Raw genomic sequence first — 25,885 nt, forward strand, 5'->3', positions numbered from 1 at the left:
TTGCCACTAATTACTGTCTTGTGTCATTTCTGCTTCTTGTGCCTCTGCTACTACTTTCCCGTGACATTTCCGGTTATGGGTTCCTATGCGATTCACATTCCTTTAGATGTTACCTACCTCCTCTAAACATTTATACCAATATTTTTGAGACACCCTGTATATCCAGTACCTTGCATATGCCAATGTTAAACTTCAACTGACATTTCTCAGCCCATTTGCCTAATTCTTCTAGATCTTGTCATAGTAGCTTAACCTGATTACTGTTATTAACTACACTGCCAACCTTTGCATCTGCAAACTTAGACATTAAGCCTGATATACAATCATCAGTATCACTGATAAATATAAAAAACAACAGTAGGCTCAGCACTGAATCCTGACAGACTCCACTAATAACACTTGTCCAAAAAACAGCAGTGTCCACTGATAACCACTCTATGTCCTCTCACTCAACCATCCTTTTATCCATAGCAGTAATGTGCCGTATGCAACATTGCTTTAATTTTGTACTGCAGTTTTTATTTGCAACAACAGTATCAAAAGTTTTCCTGAAATCCAAGTATATGATATCAAAATTATTTTTTTGCATCCAGTTCCTTTGTTACTGTGTCTTAGTATCCAATTAAATTTATCAGACAAGGTCACCCCTTAACAAATCCATGCTGTGACTGAAATATAACTGCACTTCTTTTCTAGATGGCCCTGCATTGCTTCTTTACTTAGTGACTCCATTATTTTCCCAGGAACAGAAGTTAAAAGTCCACCCGCAGGGGCCTTTTTTTATGTTCAGCTTCAACAATTTCTCTTCCACTTTCCTCTCAGTTATTACAAAATCATTTAATTTCCTCTAAGTATGTGATAAACTTCTGGCATCTCTTTTATAGAACTCATGTGTGAATGTACATGCAAAATACCTATTCAGTTTGTCAGAAACCTGAGCAGGATCACCAACAGAAACCACTGACATCGAGTGGACCGATGTGATTCATCCCCTTCCTTCTTTCATAAATAAATAGGTCTTTGCTGTTTTTCATTGTATCCTTTGCCAATGACTCCTAATAATTCATCTTAACTAGTGTAACTTCCTTTTACTTGATTGCAGACTAGTTTATATCTACTATACCAGGGGTGGCAAATTTTTTTAAGGGTGCGTGCCAAAACTGGCTAAATCTTTTAAAAAATTACCCTCGCGTGCCCAAAACACAAAATTGGCTAAATCTTTTAAAAAACTACCCTCCCATTTCAGAATACAAAATTATGCATTTTGTGTTCTGAAACAGTTGTGTGTAGGACCTACCACTATTGTTTCAGAACACAAAATGCATAATGCTTTATTAGCCTTCTTAATCATACCAAATCTTTCACTCCACGATTCTTGAAATTCTCTACTAATCTCGTTTTCATTTGAATGTTTTTGTTTCTTTGCTAGTTGAACTGATATTCTAAACAATCTGTAAAGGGCAAATAGCAATTAAAATATAGGTGTATCTCCCTTTAAGGCACTTCGCTTTAGAGTGCTTCGCTAATACAGTGCTTTTCAATTATATTCATGTTTATTATTTTTGGCACTTGCCTTGCCCTTAAGGGAGTTTTCGGCGGTGATTTGCACATCAGTGAATCGAGCGAGTTGACCAGCACCATTTTGTTAGCCGCGCTCAGTCTGTTTACAGTATTTGTTCACTTCGTGTCTCAGCGTTGTATTCTGGAAATTTTCAAACCTTTTCAAACTTTTTACTTGCGTTATTGTTATTATTGTAATTATTAATTACAGTACAACGGCCACAAGTGTCGTGCTAGTGAAAAGAATAGTTGCAAATCTCTTATTTAAATCAAAAGCTGAAAATGATTAAGATTAATGAGAATGGCATGTCGAATGCCAAGATAGGCAGTAAGCTAGGTCAGGTGCATCAAACAGTTAGCACACTAGTGAACTCAAAGGAGAAGTTCTTGAAAGAAATTAAAGGTGCTACTCCAGTGAACACAAAAGTGATAAGAAAGTGAGACAGCCTTATTGCCGATATGGAGAAAGTTTTAGTGGTCTGGACAGAAGATCAAACCAGCCACAATGTTCCTTTAAGCCAAGCCTTAATCTAGAGTAAGGCCCTAATTCTCTTCAAATCTATGAAGGCTGAGAGAGGCGAGGCAGATGCAGAAGAGAGTTCTGAAGCTAGCAGAGGTTGGTTCATGAGGTTTAAGGAAAGAAGCCATCTCCACAACACAAAAGTGCAAGGTGAAGCAGCTAGTGTTGATGGAGAAGCTGCAGAAGCTATCCAGATGAACTAGCTAAGGTAATTGATGAAGGTGGCTACAGCAGAAGATTTTCAACATTGACGAAACGGCCCTATATTGGAAAAGATGCCGTCTAGGACTTTCATAACTAGAGAGGAGAAGTCAACGCCTGGCTTCAAAGCTACAAAGGATAGGCTGACTCTCTTTGTTCGGGGGCTAATGCAGCTGGTGACTGCAAGTTGAAACCAATGCTCATCTACCATTCTGAAAATCCCAGGGGCCTCAAGACTTATGCTAAAGCTATCCTGACTGTGTATATAAATCAAACAACAAAGTCTGGATGACGGCAGATCTGTTTACTATGTGGTTTACTGAATATTTTAAGCCCACCGTCAAGGCCTACTGCTTAGTAAAAAAAATTCCTTTCAAGATATTACTGATCAGTGACAATGCACGTGGTCACCCAAGAGCTCTGATGGAGATGTACGAGGAGATTAATGTTGTTTCCTTGCCTGCTAACATAACATCTATTCTGCAGCCCATGGATCAAGAAGTAATTGCTGCTTTCAAGTCCAATTATTTAAGATGGACATTTGTTAAGGCTATAGCTGCCTTAGATAGTGATACCTCGGCAACATAAATTGAAAGCCTTCTGAAAAGGATTTACCATTCTAGATGCCATTAAGAATTCATGGGAAGAGGTCAAAATATCAACATTAAAATGAGTTTGGAAGAAGTTGATTCTCACCCACATGAATGACTTTGAAGGGTTTGAGACCAGTAGAGGAAGTGACAGCAAATGTGGTGGAAATGGCAAGAGAACTGAAACTAGAAGTGGAGCCTTAAGATGTGGCTGACTTACTGGCATCTGATGATCAGCTTTTAATGGATAAGGACTTGCTTTTGGTAGATGAGCAAAGAAGATTACTTCTTGAGAGGGAATCTACTCCTTACGAAGATCCAGTGAGCACTGTTGAAATGACAATGAAGGATTTAGAACACTACATTGGCTTACTTGATATAGTAGTGGCAGGCTTTGAGAGGAATGACTCCAATTTTGAAAGAAGTTCTACAGTGGATAAAATACTATCAAATGGTATGCTACAGAGAAATCCTTTGCGAAAGGAAGCATCAGTCAATGAGGCCAACTTATTTGTTGTCTGATTTTAAGAAAGTGCCACAGCCACCCCAACCTTCAATAGTAAGTAGCTCTACCATTCAACAGCCATCAACATCAAGGCAAGACTCTCTACCAGCAAAGAGAATAAGATTCGTTTAAGGGTCAGATGATGAAGCTCCACTATCTCCTTCAGCCTTCCTTCCATAATTACTTCTAAAATGTTCATTCATCAGTCACCATAAGCAAAGGACAAAAATATTTTAAGGTTAGTAATACAGTACTGTAGCATTTTTTAAAATTTATTATTTTTACTTTTGCATTGTGTTTTTAGGCCTAGCACTATTGCACATTTAATAAATGATAGTATAATATGTTTTTAAGCTTTTATATGCACTGGCAAGTGAAAAAAAGGCTGTGATTTGCTTTACGGCGGTGGTCTGGATCCTAACCCACTGTATTAGTGAGGTATGCCTGTATTTATGAGAATTTATGGGAATTAATAAAGAATATTAATTCCCATAAATTAATAAAGAACACCACATACAAACCGTAATTGACAATGAAGGAGGCTACACTAAATACTGAATGTGGATAATATATCTCACATAACTTTACCAATAACTTATGTTCTGAATAAATGTGTGAAACATACAATTTTTTTTCTTAATTCGGTCCCACCACTCCGACTTCAAACAAATCACTACATGATGTTCGAAATTTTTTTGGGGGATGCTCTGAATTCCACGTGCCAAAACAATTTGTAGGTGTCACTGTCACTTTGGGCATGCATGCCATGGGTTCACCACGCCTGTACTATACTCTTCTGAATCACCTTATAATTTATATTTATTCCATGTATTTTTTTCTGGCACAAGTCTCGTTAATTCACCTAACATCCATTCAGGTCTGACATTAAACAGTATTTCTTGGTTGGTATGAAAAGTCCAGTAGCCTAAGTTATTTCCCAGAATGCTTCCCACTTCGAATTTGCTATTGGTAACATTATCAACTGGTCCCACTGTATTTACTCTCATGAAAGCAAAAGCCTTTTACCCTTGATGGTATTACATCTTTAAGTAAATCCCACATCAGTACACTAATCATTGCCACCTAGTGGTTCTTTTATCTGCAGGTTCTTAATGCATGAAGAATTACTACTGATAATTAGCATTAGCATTAATAGAGGCATATGATACAAGAAAGCAAGCTTATGCAGCATCAGCCAAAAAAAAAAAAAAAAAACCCCGCTCCCATTTCACCCCTCCGTTCATTCCAAATACCTGTCCAGCTTAGCCTTAAATTTATTTAGGCTAACAACTTCAACAACAAAGGATGGAAGCCAGTTCCGCCAACCAATTACCCACTGACTAAAGGCAAACTTCCGCACATCTATCCTACATCTGTCTTTCCTCAATTTGAATTTATGTCCTCTCAGGTGTTTATTTTGAGTAAGAGGAAGAATCCCATCAGCATTGAGCATGCTCAAACCGTTCAAGGCTTTATACACCTCAATCAGATCACCTCGCAGGTGCCTAAGGCTCCAAACTCTGTAATTTGCAAAATTTAAGCCTTTCTTCGTAAGAGCAACCCTTTGTTCCATTCACTAAACTTGTTGCCCTTCTCTGTACTCGTTCCAACAGCTCTACATCCTTCTTAAAATGAGGCCTCCAGATCTGTATACAGTACTCAAGATGTGGCCTGACCATTGCCTCATACAAGTGGGATAATCCCCCGAGCAATATGGCCTTAGTTGCTAATGCTCCTAAAAACCAAAACAAAAAACAACAAAGGGATAATCACCTCCTTATCCTTGCTAGAAAAATTCCTGTATATCATTGACAAGACACTATGAGCTACTCTTGCAGACCATCTGCACTGCTCAGAAAACTTCATATCTGCCTGCACAATAACTCCCAGTCCTTTTCGTTCTCTACCACTGTCAGTGTAGTACCACAGAGTTGATTCGTCACTCTGGGGTTACTGCTTCCCATATGTAGTACTTTACATTTGTTAATGTTAAACTTCATTTGCCACCTGTCAGCCCATTTGCTCACACTTTTCTAGATCCTGTTGCAGCAGCGTACTGTTATTAGTGTCCTTAACACCCCTGCCAACCTTTGTATCGTCTGCAAACATGGACATTAAGCTTGATATACCATCATCAATATCATTTATAAATACAGAAAATAACAATGGACCCAACACTGAACCCTGAGGGACTCCACTAAAAACATTAGTCCACTATGAGCAATTTCCATTGATTACCACTCTCTGTCTTCTTCCACTCAACTATCCCTTTATCCATAGCTGCAATTTGCCTCCAATGCCACACTGCTCCAATTTCTGCAGCAGTCTTCCATGTGCAACAGTATCAAAAGCCTTTCTAAGGTCCAAATATATGATATCAAAGTTATTCCCTGCAACCAGTTCCTTTGTGACCACATCATAGTATCCAATCAAATTGGTCAGGCAAGACTCTCCCTTAACAAAACCATGCTGTGTCCAAGCTATAACTGAAGTCTTGTCTAGATGATCCTGCAGTGCAATAAGATCATGAGTATTGCTCTTTTTTGCCTCACTAACATGCTGCTGGAGAAAAGTCATCCAATAATCCACAAAATATTGCTTGTGTGCGAGTTACAAACTCACAAGTTCCAGTCAATATCTGGAAAGTTAAAATCACCCATTATAAGACATTCTGATTAATCGTGGAAGCTACTAAAAGTTTCATACCTATTAAGAAATATTGTTCAAGGTTTAGGCCTAAATGGTTATCAAATGAACTAATGAGATTCGTGACAGAGAAGAAAAATGCATGGGATGCATATAAATTATCAAGCGACACAGAAGCCTATGGCAGATATAAGCTAGTCTGTAATCAGGTCACAAAGAAGGTTAGGTAGGGGAAGGCAGATTATGAGAAATATTTGGGAAAGGATGCTAAGAAAAACAGCAAGGATTTCTTTACTTATATAAACTTTAAAAAAGAAGGGGATGAATCTGATTGGTTTACTTGATATTGATGATCCTGCTCAGATAGCAAACAAACTGAATGAGTATTTTGCATCTACATTCACACATGAGGAGTTATTAAGGTTTGAAAATGCCAGAAGGTTAACAAATTGTAGCAGGGTGCTTAATGATTTTGTAATAACTGAGAGCAAAGTGCAGGAGAAATTGTTGAAGTTAAACATAAGAAAGGCACCTGGGGTGGATGGGATCTATTCAGTTATATTAAAGGAGGCGGCAAAGCAACTAAGCAAACCGTTAGCCATAATTATGAGAGCATCTTTGGACTCAGAGGAGGTCCCCATGAACTGGAGCTGTACAAATGTACTCCCAATTCACAAATGGAGATTGAAGGGTGACATGAGTAATTACAGACCAGTTAGTTTAACTTCTATTCCGGGGATAAAATAATGGAGTCACTGGTTAAAGATGCATTGCAGGATCATCTAGACAAGACTGCAGCAATAATTCAGACACAGCATGGGTTTGTTAAGTTTTGTCTGACAAATTTGATTGGTTATAATGATGTGATTACAAAGGAACTGGATGCAAAAAATAATTTTGATATCATATATTTGGATTTCAGGAAAGCTTTTGACACTGTTGCGCAAATTGGAGCAGAATGGTATTAAGGGTAAGTTGCTACAATGGATAATCAATTGGTGCTGCTCTTCGTGGTCTAATGTTATTAGTGGAATCCCACAGGGTTCAGTGTTGGGTCCACTGTTGTTTTGTATATTTATCAATGATATTGATGAAGGTATATCAGGCTTAGTGTCAAAGTTTGCAGATGATACAAAGGTTGGCAGGGTTGTTAATGATAGTAATGGCAGTGTACTACTGCAACAGGATCTAGAAAATTTGGGCAGATGGGCTGAGAAGTGGCAACTGAAGTTAAACCTTGACAAATGCAAAGTACTGCATATGGGTAGAAGTAACCCCAGAGAAATGTACCAACTGTGTGGTACTACACTTAAGGTGGTAGAAAATGAAAAAGACCTGGGAGTAATTATACAGTCAGATATGAAGTTTTCTGAGCAATGCAGATGGGCTGCCAGGGCAGATCATGGGGTTTTGTCAATGATATAGGAATTTTGCTAGCAGGGAAAAGGAGGTAATTGTCCCTCTGTATAAAGCAATGGTCAGTCCACGCCTTGAGTACTGCATACAGGTCTGGAAGCCTCATTTTAGGATGGATGTAGATTTGCTTGAGCGTGTACAGAGAAGGGCAAAAAGATTGGTGAGTGGAGTGGAGGGATCCTCTTAACAAGAGAGGGTTAAGTTCTGCAAATTGCAGTGGCTGGAGACTAGGCACCTGCGCGGTGATCTGATTGAGGTGTATAAGGCCTTGAATGGGTTGAGCACGCTGAATTCTGATGGGATTTTTCCATTTGTTCAGATTACGAACTTAAGGGGGCATAAATTCAAATTAAGGAAAGACAGATGTAGAATAGATGTGCGGAAATTTGCCTTTAGCCAACGGGTGGTTAATTGCTGGAACAAACTTCCATCTATCATTGTGGAAGTTGATAGGTTAAATAAATTTAAGGAGGAACTGGACAAATATTTAGAGGGAATGGTTGTGTGAAATTTTTTTTTTGGCTGATGCTGCATAAGCTCATAACACTTGCTTTCTTGCATCACATGCCACTACTACTAGTACTACTACTGGCCCACTCTATTTCTCTATATAGCTGTCTGTTATAATTATCAAGGTCATTAGGCCTATAACATACTCCTACACTCTCTTTGTTTTTCTAAAGCTTATGTCACACCAAATTAACTCAACATTGCACTAGCCACCCATGTCCACTGGATACACAACCTTAGATTTTTCATGCTTCTTAACTAAGAGCATAACTCCTCCCCTCCTGTGCAGAAATACATGCACAGTTTTCAAACTGAAAATGTAAAACTTAAAACTTAGTGACTAAGTTTCTCCTCCAAAAGAAGAAGTAAGTACTTCTATCCGCACAGAGCATATTTGAACAAATTACTGCCACTGGCTGATCTTAGATTAAAATCAGCTTTTAGTTTAGTAAACTGATCTTAGATTAAGATTAAGGCAATCGGGAATATCATAAATAAAGGAGTGCTGATTAAAATGGCCAATGCCCAAGACCTTAATAAGATGAAAGAAATCAAAAATGATAGAAGTGAACTTTTCAGCTGACACCCCAAAGAAATTGTGACCAAAATGGTTCTGTTTGACATTCAAAATGGCATTTGCAAGGACAAAATCACTGAAACTATCCACCCTACCTGAAGAATCTCAGGGTTCACGGTGGTTCACGCTAGAACAAACAACATCAGCAATAAAGTTTTAATTCTCAACAAAAAATAAAGATAAGAATATGATCAACTGGGTTATTGAGGTTACAAGTGCTGTACGAAGGGCCTTCATTGGTCAGAACCACAGGGTTTTCCTGGACTAGTCTGCACATAAAGTGAAAGATTTTATTGTGGCTTCAAGAATGCTACAAATGCCTTGGGAATGGCCACTCCATCACTAAAACCTGTAGGCAGGAGTTAATATCTGTGGCCACAGTGCTGACACAGGCTACAATTACAGCGACAGGCCCCAATTGCAAAATTCATAAGAAAGAGCATTTGTACAGAAATCCCAAGTGTCCTGATTACATTAAAGCCCAGCAGAATATGAAAAATAAAATCAGTTATATCAATAATTACACCCACAATGGAGATCAGAAAAGAGATGACATCAAGATTCTTTAGCTGAATTGTCAAAGGTCTCTGACCACAATGAATCAGATCTCAAAAATAATCATTGAACATGGAATCCAGATTCTTTGACTGCCCTATTCTTACAAGGGAATCGTAAAGGGCCTACAGAGTAGCTGCAAGCTAATTCAATTGAATACCATCATGGAGAGCCAAGTAGACAATTGCTATTGCTGATCCAAATCTGACGGTCCAGAATTATGGGCCTGTGCTTGTGTTGAGGGTGCCTTTGGCGAGGTCTTTATCTCTTTATACATGCAGTGTAGCAAGTTTGGGTACCCCATCCAGCCCTTCTTGCTATGTCTAGAGAAAGTCATCCAGCTGCTGAGGGGTGGCAACATCAATGTAATCACTGATGCCACTGCCAGATTTCCCACTCTGCAATAGCCATTGCTCAGATCACAAGGGGGAGCTACTGGAGGCTATTGGCTGAATTGATCACTGCCAATGACCTGAGGGTGGTTAATTTGCAGGGACATCCTCCCACTTGCATAACTCCCATAGGATATTTGTTAATTGACATAACTATTGCCAACAATGCAATTTCCGATAGAATCACTGCAGACAAAATCTTGAGGAATTTCAAGATTCAATACAAGAAAGGCCAACTGTCACATTTTTGATCAGAACATTAAACAAAAACACACCAAAGAGAAAATCTAGAGGCTGGCACAACTCCTGGCAGAGAAGCAAGCATCAAAGGTTCAATGCTTAATCCTAGATGCCTGTAAGGAAGCAATCCCTAGGAAATGAAGAAGACCCTTCCATGTTCGATGGTGGATCAACGATCTCACTTTACAACAAAATGCCACTTGAGCCTCTAGAAAACAATTCCAGATGCTAAATGAGACAGTAGGCCGGAGGATGAAATCAGGCAATTGCAGGGGATCTGCAAGGCTAGTTGACAACGATTTCACAACTTAATTTATCGTGAGAAACTAGTTCTTCATAGCTGCGACAATGACCCTCGGGATTTAATTTACAAGCTAGTTACTGACAGGATTCATTCCAGGGGATATTCTCAACTCAATTAAATCCCAGTGAGCCCAAGAGACCTGGGTGCAATCAATTAAAAAAATACCAGATACCACTATTTATCAAGACAATCAACTACTGGAGTCTGACATCTGAACTCTAATGAGACTTGCACACTTTGCATATAGAGGAGAACCAAATGGAAGACTTTTCACCATTGAAGAGATCAATCGGGCCACAAAAACTACCAGAACTAAAAAATGTCCAGACTTGATCGAGGTTGACCTGCAATCTTGACCAACCTTTTCAACTCCTGCCTTACAGATGGCGTACTTCCCTCAGACTGGAAGGTGGCAAATGTGAAGCAAGAACTACACAAAAGAAAATCTGCTTTGTTGCAGTTCTTGCTCAAGAACTGCAACAAAGCAGAATCCTACAGACCAACTGCCATGCTCTTGGTCCTTGTGAAAATCTTAGAGAGCTCACCACAATTCGATACTGCTTACCACAATAACGGACCTGCCTATGACAGACAGTTTTGGTACAGGAAGGGAAACAGTACAGATGATGCAGTCAGGGTCATAATCAATGCTTGAACAACAAACAAGAAGTATGCTCTTGGCCTCTTTGTGGACTTCAACGGAGCCTTTGACACCCTTTGGTGGCAAAGTATCCTGAAGAGGTTCTGAGAGGTAGAGGTGTCTGATCATATTTGCAAGTTAGTACTCAACTTTTTCAGTGATGTAAGCATTATGTGAAGAACCATCAGATGGTAAAGAGAAATTATGGGAGTGAAGTTGAAAAATATGTAATTAATGATACTGAAATTTCATGATTAGATATTTTCCGACTTCACTCCCATAATTTCTCTCTCAAAAAACTTTCGAGCTTCCTGGCAAGTAAGGCTCTTGGGTTGATAGCATATGCCCTAGACATATTACTAGACAGACCCAAAGATGAAAAATCTTGATGGTCAGTAAAATTAATCTCCATCGTTATATTTGTTTCCATTTATCCAGCAGATGTTCATAAAACCATGCAAGAGGAAGGGTAAGCTTATAAGTTTGCAACTCCCAAAATAACAAGTAAAGGTGCTGTAGGTACATTTGTTCTAAAGAAAATTAAAAGTTTATAAAGTATTTTATCTTATTTTTTCATATTTTATAGAAAGGAGAATAGTAATGTATTTGGAATGTATGCCAAATGACACAGTGCAACTGTAGAAAATCTTTGAGAAAGGTTGTCATGGTTTCGCACAACAAGCAGAAAGTAAGTCACCGCCCCAAGTGGCCAGCAAGGTCAACGTTCAGCGTGGCGATAAAAAGCAGATAGGGAGCAGCATTAATGGTAATAATATGCCATTCAGCGAATGTAGCAGCACAGTAATTACAGAATAAAAATTATCTACTTTAGGTAAAAATCTGTGAAGAAATCAGACATCAAATGCAGTGTTTCAGCAGAAGGCATAGCATATCTATTTTACAGGAAATTCAAAGCAAACACTTAATATTACAAATAAACGAGGAGCCCAAAAATAAAGTGGCTGCCAGTGGGCATGTGTTCAGACAATGATTTGGGCTTGCAGATGCCAAAATTAAAGTTTTCTGGAATTTTGATTTTTTTTTTTTTTGGTTTTTAGGAGCATTAGCAACTAAGGCCATATTGCTCCGAGAATATGCGGTGGTCATTCCATTGACCTTTCCGCATCATCCGTATTTGGTGGTGACGGGCTCGAACCCCGGTCTAATCAAGAAGCGTGTGCTACGCACTGCTGCTCCTTCCCACCTGGCTACGGAGGGAATTTTGATACATAAGTCAATAAAATAGAATCAAGCAATACAGCAAAAATTTGCTTTAAGCAGTCCCTGCTAAGCACTTCCCTCTGGAGGGGGATTTTATTGGTCCATTCTTAACTCTCTCTTAGCAAGCATTTTTGTTGTCAACAAATTTAATTCTGCATGTTCTTTGAAAACTATATGTTTTCAAAAATCTATTTAATCATCTGGCTAATTTTACATTACTAACTAGATAGCTTACAGTTTACATAAATATGAACTTGCAGTACAATGTCACAATGCTATTATAACAATTTGCAATGAGAAAGGTGAACATGTAACATCAATTAGAGTGATGTTACAATTGTTTTTTTTGGTGTTTTTTTTTGGTGTTTTTTTGTGTTTTTAGAGGGGCAGATTGAGTGCTGTAAGTACATTATTACCAATTTGCAGTTTAGTACTATGGAGGCTTAAAATACTGTTATGGTGTAAAGCTGTCACTTGAAAAGAAAGAACAGGCATAATGGAATAAAAAAAAAACAAGGTATAACTACTAAAAATATTGTGTTAAAATTTTGTATCAGTCAAACTCAAAAAAAAAAAAAAATAAAAAAAATAATGTCTAATAGGGTCATTTTCAGTGTGAACAATTCTGAGAAGTGAAATAGATACAATTAAAACAAAACAATAAAACAACAAATCCTTGTATAAAAACACACTGAAAATGAATAAAAAATAAAACAATGGATTCAAACAAAAATATCAAAAATCTCACTTCAATTTCACTATTCCGCAATGCAAGACTGTCTTGCAACTCTTCTGAGTTGATTTTGTCCTGTTCAATCTGACTTGTTAGTTCTTTCACTCTGAAAGAAAATGATATACTATTTAGAAACTAAGTCTGCATAATTAAACTGAAAATCAGTTTAATTATTTATACTAGATTATATAAACTGATAAAAGTTACAAAAAGCAATATTTAAATGTTCACAGAAACTGCAATGTAAAATTATTACACAAGTAAGCACTGATTTTATATATCTCAGTGAAAATTTTATTTTAACATGGAAGCAGGCAAGTGAAGGATAGTAGATATCTCCTATAATAAAATGCTGTATGCAAAAACTTGGTGCCAGGTGCTGGCAAAACCTTGAATAACTTCAAGGAACCGGAATGAGTTTTCATTTGGTTGAAGTTTTACTGGTACATCAGCAACAAATGCTACAATCCATAAAAAGAGGGGGGAAAATAATAAGAACTTTTGGTAACCTGTTTTCAATATATCCAAACAAGTTCGTAATTTTAAAAATGGTAATAAGAGATGATACATTTTCTGTTAGTTTTTTCATTGAAATCCTAGTTCTAAGTTAACCTTGTGCTATCTTCAGGAGTATTCTGGGGTGGGGAGGATTAGAATTTTTACGGCTCGCTAAAGGGTTTTATTTTTATTTGGGAAAGTACTTTGTACTTAAATATGTCTACTTAGTTACCATCTGGGTGTGTTCAAGGGGTGGTGAGACGTGCATTCCATAACCTCTCCTACCCAAATGTCAACCTCACCTTCTCGGGGCGAACTGACCTGTTTCCACAGATGAGGCTCTGGCAACCGAGTCACAGCGGTATAACTGTCTCATCACATACAGAGGAAATGCTGTACCTGAAGCCTGTCAAGAGGCTATAAGGTGGCAGCCCCACCACTAGACTTACTCTGCAAAAGGCTGGTAACCTATCCGGGGGACATTCTAAATACTCAAAATAAGCTCAAGGGAAAAAACTGGACGGATCTCAAGGGTAATGACCTAGACAATGGATATAGGACTACAATTAAGGAACTTAAAGTAGCAACTTGGAACGTTAGGGGACTAAATCACAAATTAGATGAACTGACCATGGAACTAGAAAATAGAAATATTGACATAGCAGTCATTACCAAAACAAAAAAGAAGAACAAAGGATCCAAAGAAATAGGTAACTTCATAATGATATACTCCGGCATACCAAGTGAAATGTGGGCATCATCGGGAGTTGCTGTTATAATAAAGAAAGAATGGGAAAACAAAATATTAGACTACTCTTGGATATCACCCAAAATATTTAAATTAAGACTAAAAATTCTATCTTATACAATAACAATCATTGTTATTGTATAAGATAGATATTGGATAAAACTACGCACCAGTAGAAGGCAACATTGATGAAACCACAGAATTTTATGATGAATTACAACAGCTCATAGACCAAACTAACAAAAACGAGTATCTCATACTAGCAGGAGATTTTAATGCAAGGGTTGGTGCTCAATCAGTAGACAAATGCATAGGATCAGAAGGCGAACCAGTGGTCAACAATAATGGAAGATGCCTGATAGACTTCTGCAATTTTTTATTAACTAAAAATTACAAATACTTTTTTCAGACACAAGAATATCCATAAATTCACATGGGAAGCAAGAAACACAAAGTCTATAATAGATTATATTATCATTAATGAAAATTTAAATGACAAAATTAGAGACACTAGAGTATTCAGAGGCAGTGAAATTGACAGTGATCACTATCTAGTAGAAAGCACTTTCAAAATAAAAAGAAATTATCTTAATAAAAAGAAGAAAATACCAACAAAAACTACTAAGAAATTAAAAATACATTTGTTGGAAGACGAAAGCACTAAATTCCTGTATGAAAGTCGATTGAAAGATAAATTCAAATTAGATGAAAGCGATAATGTTGAGGAAATCTGGTCAAACAAAAAAAATCAATTCTGGGAGCTGCTGAAGAAAGTTTTGGATATAAACCTATAAAAATTAAAAACTGGCTAAGAACTTGGAATGAAGAATTGAAACAAACAATCAATGAGAAAAAAAAAGACCTATAAACTGTTCCCGCAAACTAAAGACCTACATCTACACATAAAATATAAAAAGCTTAGAGCAGAAGTCAGAAAACTAACCAGAAGAATCCAACAAGATGACTGGAATAAATTTGTTAAATCTTTAGAACGTGATATCACAGGCCCACAGAGAAGAGGTTTTAAAATTTTTAAGAAATTACAACTAGACACAAATGATCAAATAAAAATCAACTCCATCTCCCAAGCAGAATGGAAGCAACACTATTCCAAACTATGGTATAACCTAGGCACTAGGGAATTGGAAGATGAATCTGTGATAACCAAAGATGAAGAAAATATAACAATGGAAGAACTAGAGTTAATATTACGAAAATCAAAAAACCCCCAGGCATAGACAATTTGAATGTAGAACTATTTAAATATGGGGGCACCTTACTAAAAAAACGCACTACTAAAATTATTTAACATCATATGGCATAAGCAACAGATACCCAAAGATTGGGAAACAGGAATAGTAATCAATTTACACAAAAAAGGCTCCAGAAATAACCCTAACAACTACAGAGGGATAACACTGCTGTCAACTGCTGCAAAGCTATACTCTAATATACTAAAGAATAAACTTAATAAATTCAGTGAACAATTCTTAGAAGAACAATGTGGGTTCAGAAAAGGGAGAAGCACAATAGATGCCATTTTCTCACTACAACAAATTTTGGAGAAAAGAAGAGAATTCAATCTACCAACATTTCAGCTCTTTATTGATTATGAAAAAGCATATGACAATGTAAACCGGGAAAAACTTTGGCAGATTCTATGTGAAGAAAATATCCCAACCCAACTCCAGAAAGCAATCCAAAGCCTTTATAAAAACTCAAAAGTCTGTATAAATTATTCTAATGGCCAACTATCAGACCCAATTAACACCAATAAAGGAGTGAAACAAGGATGTGGACTATCACCAAATTTATTTAATATCTACATCAATAAAATTCTTAAAGAATAAAAACAAACAATTAACAACGGAATATAGTTGGACAACAGGAATAAAATCCAAACTACATTATATGCTGATGATCAAGTTATAATTGCAAAATCCGAAGATGAACTACAGACAGCAGCAAATGAACTTAATAAAATAGGTTAAAAGTACGAGATGAAAATCTCCACCTCAAAAACAAAATCAATGGGATTATGTGGAAAAAACATACAGAGTCAAAATTGTTATTGATGATAAAATAATAGAACAAATATCTGACTTCACCTATTTGGGAAATTTAATATCAAATGAAGGGAAAGACATCCACACTAAACTACAAAAATATAATAAAATGAATGGAACGATTAAACGCCACTTCGGAAAACAAATGACAACTGAAACAAAATTACGACTGCACAACATCACTTCAAAACTAGCCCTCTTCTACAGCTGTGAGACTTGGGTCATAAATACAAAATATGCACACAAACTAGAAGCACCACAAATGAAATTTTTAAGACCATTATTAGGCTTTACAAGACTAGACCACCAAAGAAATTTAGAAATCTGCAAGAAATTAAAAGTACATAACATAGTAAATGACATAAAATGGTATCAGGAAAAATGGATCAGCCACATAGAAAGAATGAACCCAGACCAGATCCCAAAATTAGCCTTTAACTACAAACCTACAGGAAAGAGAGATGTTGGTTGACCAAGACAACGATGGCGAGATCAAGACCACCTCCAAGAGCTACAACAGAACAGGTCTTAAAAGACCTGGGAGTACTTGTGCAGTCAGATATGAAGTTTTCTGAGCAATGCAGACAGGCTGCCAGGGCAGGTCATGGGGTTTTGTCAATGATATATAGGAATTTTGCTAGCAGGGAAAAGGAGGTGATGTCCCTCTGTATAAGGCAATGGTCAGTCCATGCCTTGACAGGTCTGGAGGCCTCATTTTAGCTTGAGCATGTACAGAGAAGGGCAACAAGACTGGTGAGGGGAATGAAGGGATCCTCTTACCAAGAGAGGCTTAAGTTCTGCAAATATTGCAGTGGATGGAGACTAGGCACCTGCACGGTGCTGTGATTGAGGCGTATAAGGCCTTGAATGGGTTGAGCACGCCGAATTCTGATGGGATCCTTCCATTTGTTCAGATTCCGAACCTAAGGGGGCATTAATTCAAATTAAGAAAAGACAGATGTAGAATAGATGTGCGGAAATTTGCCTTTAGCCAGCAGGAGGTTAATTGCTGGAACAAACTTCCATCTGTCGTTGTGGAAGTTGATAGGTTAAATAAATTTAAGGAGAAACTGTACAGGCATTTGGAGGGAATGGTGTGATTTTTTTTTTTTTTTTTCTGGTTGATGCTACATAAGCTCATACACTTGCTTTCTTGCATCACATGCCACTACTACTACTACTTAAGCCGGACCAAGTTCATGAAGATGATAGTTACCATCTATATGTGTACCTGCACAGTGACTGATATTATTTTCAAATGAATTAATTAGAAAAGCTTCCTTAAAACCCTTCTGTTATAAAATTTGCCAGTTCTGAGTATGGAAAATTTGTCCTTTTCCCTCCCCATAGAGAAGTACATATTTGGAAATCTGTCCCTGCCCCGCAAGTAGGGGCAGACTTTCAAATACATGCATTATTTATATTTCCTTTGTGCCCTTTAATGCTAAAAAAAAGAGTTGTTTGCTTTGCCCAGTGTAGGCAGTGGGCCAACCCTCACATAGGAAATTATAAATGGGCCATGGAATGGAAATACACTTCGCTTTTTCGGGAAAAACATTTAATGGCATTTCTGAAAATTTTAAATACAGTCAGTGTAAGTTTATATTTTGTCAGCACAGTGTTGACCAATGAAATAAACTGCCTTCCTGGGTGGTTGAGTCAACAGTCTGGTGAGATTTAAAGGGCAATGGGATTGCTATTTTCTGGTGGTGGTTGGAATGATGAATATGATACAGACTGTATGGGCAAAGATGTTTTTTTTTTTTCCTGATGCAGCAACTGCCCAGCTTCTTTGCATCTACTGGTCCTTACAAATACAGTCTACCTGAAATACATTTAACTTGAGGACTTCTAACTTAATCAATTCCTTTAACAGGGCATAACAGTATTAACACTGTTATACCCTGTTAAAGTAATTGTTGCAAATTGCAATGTAATGGTGAAGAGGTGCCAAATGATGCCTTCATTCAAGCAAAAATTAAAAAATCAAACTACCAAATAAAATAAATAAACAAATAAAAATATGTAATAGAAAAGCAGTAGCCTACACTCACCCAGGCAAACACAGAGTCATGGTCTCTTGCTTAAGAATAACGACAAGCTACCAGAAACAAGCAATAAAACCCAACTTCTCCATCTAATGCAATGGGTGAATATGAACACCCACTTAAGAAGAAAAACACATTAAAGTTTAGGAAACCACAGTGACTGCTTCTTCAAGGAAGCATCAACACTGAGGAAATTCCCCAAATAATCACATTTCTGCTGTGATCTGTTAACAACAAAAGAACTATGGATGCCCCTATGTGAGCAATGAAGACAAGGCACAATGGAATGGAAAATAAGTCTTAACCCTTTAAGGTCTAATGTCACACTGGACTTCCAGTCCAATGTTGCATCCGGTGTGCCCATCAGCATTTCCGATTATGGAATTTGTTTTTCAGCTGTACTGGCATAATTACTGCACTACCATCTATTTACATTTAATATAAACAATCCAAAAAGCTAAGTCTATGTTTATATTCAATTATTTTAAATACTCTTTCAGTCAGGTGTTTTTCATGCCAAGAATTGGCATTTCTAATTATCATATTTGTTTTCCCATTGTACTGACTCAATTATTGTACTGCAATCTATGTTTCTATTCAATTGTTAGCAGCAAGCAGTGCAAAATGGTGTAACCATCAACGTTTTGATTTTGAAATTTGTTTTCCCAGTGTACTGCCATGTATTCATACTTTATATAAATCATCTGAAAACTGTTTATATTTAATAGTTAATGGCAGGCAGTGTTTGCAGTGTTTCCGATTATAAAATCTGTTTTCCCGCTGTACTGCTATTCGTATATAGTTCATATAAATTATCTGAAAAACTAAGTGGATGTTTACTGATGTTTTTATTCAATTGTTAATGGCAGGCAGCTTTGTTTTTTGCAGTGTAGAAGTTACAAAGTAATTTATACTCTGTGTTAGAGTGAAGTACTTAGCCATTCCATCAAGATTTAGTAAAGGGCCTTTCTGATGAGAAAATTGTGAAATTGTTAGACCTTTCTGGAGAAAATGAGGTGGGGGAAGAAGGTTGTTGGAGGAGGTTTTACGGCACAACGGCAGCTAAAGGCCATTATGTGCCAAACAATGGTAGGAGGGAGAAGAAGGAAACTTACAAATAAGATAATTTACAAATATTCCATATGATGTAACTGGTTAGGTTTCACTAAATGAACTAAAGGAGACTTTTGGAGGTGTTATCAACATGGGATTAAATATTAAGAAATACTGATCTATGAAGAATGGACAGACAGAATTAAATTTTTTAAGAATGTATTTAGCAGGAAGAGATTTCTACAGATATTTTGGATGTTGCATATCTTCCCACCCATAAAAGGAGAAACAAGGAATTCAAAGCAGGGGCTCTAAAGTAAAAAACATTGTCAATTAACCAGATGTACAGTTTTGTAAATAGTTTCTTCCAGAAAGAAATATTGCATTAGAACGCTTAAAACTGTTTTCTCGTGGTGTTTTATATATCAATTCATGTAAATCCAAAAATCACATTTCAATATCCCATCATATTTTAATATCACATTTCAACTAATCATTTGTTTGACTGATAGAGCTGGCCCACAATGGGTTAAATATAGTTAACATGATAACTAAGAAGAAACTTGAACAAAATGGGAAAAAAAAAAAAAAAAAAAAAAAATGCTAAATTTCCTTCCATGTTGACTCAAGTGAATTGACAGGCTAAAACCAAAATGTAAATATACAGCATAACATCTAGTAACCAAAATTACAAAGCAAGAGAAAATAAATTTTTAGAAAGCAAATAAATAAATATATTTTCCTCCAATTTTATTTCATTCACCCATTGGGTTAGCTGCAATGGTGGGGTTTCCTTGCTTGTTTCTAGTAGCAGTCGTGCCACTCTTTAAGCAGGAGACCACACCTCTCTCTGCTTGACTGGACGAGTGTAGGTCTCTGATTATCTATTTGTATTTTTAGTTAATTTATTTTATTTGGTAGTTTGATATTTAAATTTTCACTTGAATGAAGGTGTCAGTTGACACCCTTTTCAGCATTTCTTGTTGTTGCAGTTTTCAACAATTCCTTTTATTCTCAGTGGATACCACCTGATGGTATCTGCTAAGAATAAATAACAATAGTCTTCTCCACTGGTGAAGTGTTATTTATTCAAGGTAGTACAATACCATGGAAACTTGTGAAGGCAGTCACAATATGAGATATAACAAAAATGATGCCAATTCAATTAATTAATTAAATTAATTAATTTAACTACTTTGGTAGATAGCTATATTAAAATGATGCATTTGCACTAACCTACATATTAGTCATTGTACCTCGTAGCATGAGACCTTTGCCCTTAAATACTTTATATTTTGTAAATCATTATTTGATTATGCTACATTTAATTTATATTTTAATAATTAAATTGTATATAGTTACATCATTATAATTAAACACATATGGGTTAGTGCAATTTGCATCATTTTTATACATGTAGGTATAAAATGATCGTTTACCCAGGTAGATGAATTCATTTGCATCATTTTAATTATATCTCATATTGTGAATACCTTCACAACAGGTTGCCATTGTATTGCACTACCTCAAATAAGTAACGTTTCACTAATGGAGAAGCCTATTGTTACTTATTCTTGGTGGATATCACCACCCAGAACAGCAATGTCTCACCGTTATACATGATATTTGCAATACCATGCCAACTCTTTGTGAGGGTATTCACAATATGAGATATAATTAAAATGTTGCTAATTCATCTACCTGGGTAGATGATCATTTTATACCTACACATATAAAATTATGCAAATTTCACTAACCCATATGTCAGTAAACTCCTTCAAAGTATAGGCAAAAATGTCCTTTATTATAATATTTAAAATTAAAAATGGCCAGAAAAAGCATAAAATTATTTACAACATTCACTGAATTATGGGAGTGATATATAAATATGCCTGAGAAGAACAAAGTGGAATGTGAAGTCTTGCTCCGAAACAAGGGCTATTATCTAAGATGAGGCTCACAGGAAGAGGCATATTGGCTATTCACTGGAGTGTGTGGGAGATTTGCACATTTTGACAGCTATGAAGGATGCGATGAAATGTTGTTAGAGGAAATCTGTTGCTTTTATCTATGTGAAGCCTATATTTCCTGGTTTTTCCTACTGTTAGATTTCTGGGCCTTTTAAATTAAAGATGTAGCCTTCTGAGATGCTGTGAAAAGTCATATCAGCAGGCTGTGTTGCCATGCTTGGTGTGGTCAGCATGTTTCTTCATGCAAGCTTTTAATTTTCTGTATAACTGTATTAAGCATATCTTTTCGCATTGTCAGGTGACCACATAAAATGTGTGTCAGGCTCTTAGAATTTGGAGAAGAAAGGGAATGGGCTCCAAGGTTTGTTCCAATTTCTCCTCTGCTTTCTCTCAAGGGCCTTCTCCCACCTCCATATCTAGCACCTTTAACAGTATAGGTTTAGCATCTGCAAAAAAAACAACAAATAGGATCCTCCCATCATAGTTTTCAGGTCCAATAGAGCAAGACAATTTAGTTAACGTACATAGTGCATTACATTTCAGGCACATTAACAAACAGTAATTTGTGATTTCTAACAAAAAAAATAAATAAATAAAGGAAGGGAAAAATACAATAACTTTTATGTGCAAGCCAGAGCATTCTTTTTCAGCACATCTAATATACTGCCAAGCCAGCACACAACAAAAAACAAAACATTAACTGCTTCAGTTACAATATATGGTGTATGGATAGCCTGTGTGATTTCCATTAAAAAAAGATAACTGTCATTTTATATCAGCCTAATTTTAATGAAATTTGGGAAGGATTAATAAATCATTCAGAGCTGAATATAAAATTTTATGAAAATCTATTCATGAGGAGTCATGTTATCACGTGCAAATGGACAGAGACAGACATGATGAAGATAACAAGTGTTTCATGAACATATGCTAGCATGCCAAAAAAACACAGGCTCCAAATTGTGGGGGTACAATAAGCCTCCCCTCCTCATTCCAGCATGCTCTTGACAGCTTTGCTACTATGTGAATATCTTCCACCCACCAATGAACAGCCAAATGACTCCTCTAATGTGCCCAGATCAGACAATAACTGTTTCAAAGCCATGGGTGTCATAAATTAGTTTTTTAAACCAATTTTTTTAAATTTTAAATAACTCACTGATGACTGTAACATTATATAATGATGAAGCTATAAAATTTAAGTAGCATTCTTAATACGAATGCTACTTAAATTTTAATACAATTGAAGAAGTTCCTAAGTTATAAGTACATAATACACAGTTTTGTATTCCAAAATTGTAAAGAAAGAGCTATTAAATGTTTTGTCTCCATGCAGCAAAGTCTATTATTTGTTAACCTGCGTATAAATTGAAAACAATTGCCAACCACATTAGGGGCCATTTTGTGGAAAGAATTTTGGATTGTGGATGGGGGGGGTGGCTCATGTAAACTGGATTGAGAAGAGGGTTGACTATATTTTTAATGGTTTTAGTGCAAGAGGATCTCATGAGAAATTACTTTTGATTCAGTCATGTGCTGCTCCATCTACTTTATCAAAACAAATTTACAGGTGCTGAGTACTGGCATGCCATTTATCATTCTGAAGCAAAGTGACTTGGTTTTGATCACTAATCCACCCCCACCAAAACCTTTCAATTTTCAGAAAACTTTGGCAAGTTCCCCTACACACTACTGTTAATGTCATTAAGAAAAACCACAAGCAGTATGAAGGTTTCAATAGTGATCCCCAAGGGATGCAAGATTTTGTTGGTAATTCCAATGATTTCTTATTCTTTCCCCTTCTTGACACTATGAGTTGTGAGTGGGCCTTTTAGGAAATATCTCCCTGCTGAGACCCAACACAGTCAGTGATTGTGTGTAAAATTGAAAGTTGTTTGTTGCAATTTCTGTGCGTCAGATTTTTAAATGTATTTTTTTTAAGACTCTACTTTAAAATGCTTAAGCAGTAAATATGTAAAAAATATCCCAGAAAAAAATATTACCATGAATACATATATAAAATGATTTGTATAGATTCCAAGAAATAACTGCTGAAGGTGTGAATAAACACCATGAATTGAATGGTAATTTTTTTTTTTTTTTTGATCCTGAGTAACAGGATCAAAGCAGCCTGCATAATATTGTGTAACAAATCAACATACACTATAAAATATGACTTAAAGTTAGTTTGTTTATGCTGTTACTTAATATTAAATTAGTTGCAATGCAAGCTAATTTGTGTTTGATCTTTTAAAATCATTGATTCTGTAATTTAGGGTGGATTTTGAGTGGGAGGAGCAGAAAGTTTTTATCATTGGAAATGTTTTAATGAGAAAATCCTCTTCATATTAGTGGAATGTTTCCTGTAGACTTTAAGCCACATAAATACAAAGCTTTTACTGTATTTCAAAATTAACTAAATAGAGGTAATTTCTGTCATTTTCAAGGGTTTCATTCCTGAAAATGCTCATAAATGGAAAGCTTTAGACTAAACAGATGCCCTCAAGTACATTTTTGACTCAACTAAATTACAATAACAGAGATAAATAAAGTTAATCTAAATGAAATTTTAAACAACTTAAATAAACAATAAATTTTCATTTATTTCTTGATGATGGCGATAATGGTGGTGGGAAAAATCAGACACATTTGAATCAGTTGGGGCCTTGTTCCGGTTTGGAATTTTGGGACTCCCTACAGCTGCAAACTTTTGTGTATTTGGATATTTGTTTTGACTTTTTGGGGTCTACAAATATTAACATTAGCATTAGTAGAGAGAGGCATACAATGCAAGAAAGCAAGCTTATGCAGCATCAACAAAAAAAAAAAAAAAAAAAAAAAAAACATGCTCCCATTTCACCAATCCTTTCGTTCCAAATTGGGCTCCCATGTGCATACATAGTGCTTCTATGTATAAATGCACGAAATGAAAAGTGGGTTGATTGTTATTAGGAAGAGCAGTCTTCTGGATTCTCTTCCTTTTCCAACACTGTCATCTCAGGAGGATTTGGATCATTATCTGAATGTTGATCTGTGCTTGTGTTGTTTTTTTTTTTCGGTATTGATATTTTTTGAAGACAATTTCATGATGGTTGTGGTTCTCATGGATTTGCTTTATCAACCTATTTGAAGAAAGTAATAGTAATAGTATTCGCCATATAGTGCAAGGAAGCTACAGGCTTTTGTTTCAGTTGCAAAAAATAAAAAATGCAGATAAGAAAACACAAATCACACGCTTCCCTCCTCATACAGGTAACTATCCAGTTGACCTCTGAATTTATTTAACCTATCAGCCTCGACTACACGAGAGGGCAACTTGTTCCGGCAATCAACAATTTGCTGGCTAAAAGAAAACTTTCTACAATCTAATCTAAACTTCAAGCCCCGTAGTTCGAATTTATGACCCGTAGTTCTGGAATTCTTTATAACAGTGAAAATTCCACCTTTGTTCATTTAGTTAATCCCTCTCAGAGCCTTGTAAAGCTCAATTAGGTAATCCCTAAGGTGCCTGGGTGCCAAACTCCGTAGCCCACATAATCGGAGCTTTCCTCATACAATCTTCCTTCTGCCGATCTCACCATCTGAGATGCCCATCTTTGGACCCTTTCAAGACGCTTAATGTGTTTTTTCTGATTAGTCACCAAGTAGAGACTTCATCTAGAAAAGATGCAACTATTCATCATTGGAAAGAATGAAGTGTTGGCCAGGTTTAAGAAACAGGTAGTCCCATTTCTCAGATCTCATTGCAGCTGCTTGCAAGCACCAGCTTCCAATCTGTTACTGAGTCAGCACATAAGGAATCGGTCATTATCATACATAAATACACTACACTGCATTGCATCATAATTTAGATTAATTCATAAATTTAATTTTAACTATGAATTAAGTAATTACATATTTCAGAGGTCTTTTCCTCCTTTCCAGGGTTAAAAAAATATATATATTTAACAATTAAAATTAATATATAATAATGCTACTTTGGGATCTATATATAGCAATATAGATCTCAAAGAAGCCGGAGAACTCACTGTAGGGCTGCCAACTTCAAATTTGATGATCAGTTCTACGAACAAAAAAGGGAATCTTAGCATGAGGTATCTCCATTCGGGGCTTAGAGGGGAACAGGTATCCTGTGTGTTATCAGACACTCAGCCTAAAACACTGATGGATCCAATATCTCTCTATTACAGAAGATTTAGGAGAAGTCCGGTTGGCCTGCCTCCCTAAAATCCACTCATGCACACCTTCTCGATGGTAAGCCCTGTTACGTCACTTAGGTGGCAACGAACGTGTAGAGTGGTTCTCTTCAAGACGCCTGGTCAGCGTGAAGAGGAAAAGACCAAACCCTCCAGCAATGAGAGCACAACAATACAAATGGCCCTCAGTCCCCAGGAGCTTTAACTCTAACTCTTACGGCAGCGAGAGGATCAGAGTGGAAGCAGAGGGTGCTAAGAATCTCTGGGTACGACCAGGCTGCCATGCACGGAAATTGAACTTGGCCTGTTATAACGTACGATCACTCATCGGTGAAGACAGGATATTAGAGCTGGAAAAGGAATTAGAAAATGTGAATTGGAATATCATCGGTTTGGCTGAAACAAGAAGAAGAAATGAATCACTTATAAGTTTATCAAGTGGAAATCTGCTGTACACCAATGGAAACAGTGAAAGGAGTGAAGGTGGAGTTGGGTTTCTGGTCCATAAAGATTTTAAAAACAACATTTTGGAATTCAAAAGTACATCACCAAGGGTGTCAAGACTAATACTCAAGATTTCTAAGAGGTACAAGCTAAAGATTATAATGATTTATGCACCAACATCGAGCCATGATGATGAAGAGGTTGAAGAAATGTACACTGAAATTGAGAGTCTTCTAGATGAGCAGAAAACCC

At 36.5% G+C, this 25,885-nt stretch overlaps 1 protein-coding gene across 2 annotated transcripts in view; it reads right to left on the minus strand.

Annotated features, from left to right (window-relative positions):
• Positions 1-25,885, minus strand: part of Tango1 (transport and golgi organization 1) — a 528,108-nt gene that overhangs the window by 214,759 nt on the left and 287,464 nt on the right. For both annotated transcript variants that reach the window (XM_090376510.1, XM_090376509.1), the window contains exon 13: positions 12,626-12,716. In XM_090376510.1, the coding sequence (XP_090232636.1) occupies positions 12,626-12,716 (91 nt within the window). The remainder of the gene's footprint in view (positions 1-12,625; positions 12,717-25,885) is intronic.

Source organism: Mastigoproctus giganteus, chromosome 6, assembly GCF_048544385.1.
Source record: "Mastigoproctus giganteus isolate SK-2022 chromosome 6, ASM4854438v1, whole genome shotgun sequence".
Classification (NCBI taxonomy): Eukaryota; Metazoa; Arthropoda; class Arachnida; order Uropygi; family Thelyphonidae; genus Mastigoproctus; species Mastigoproctus giganteus.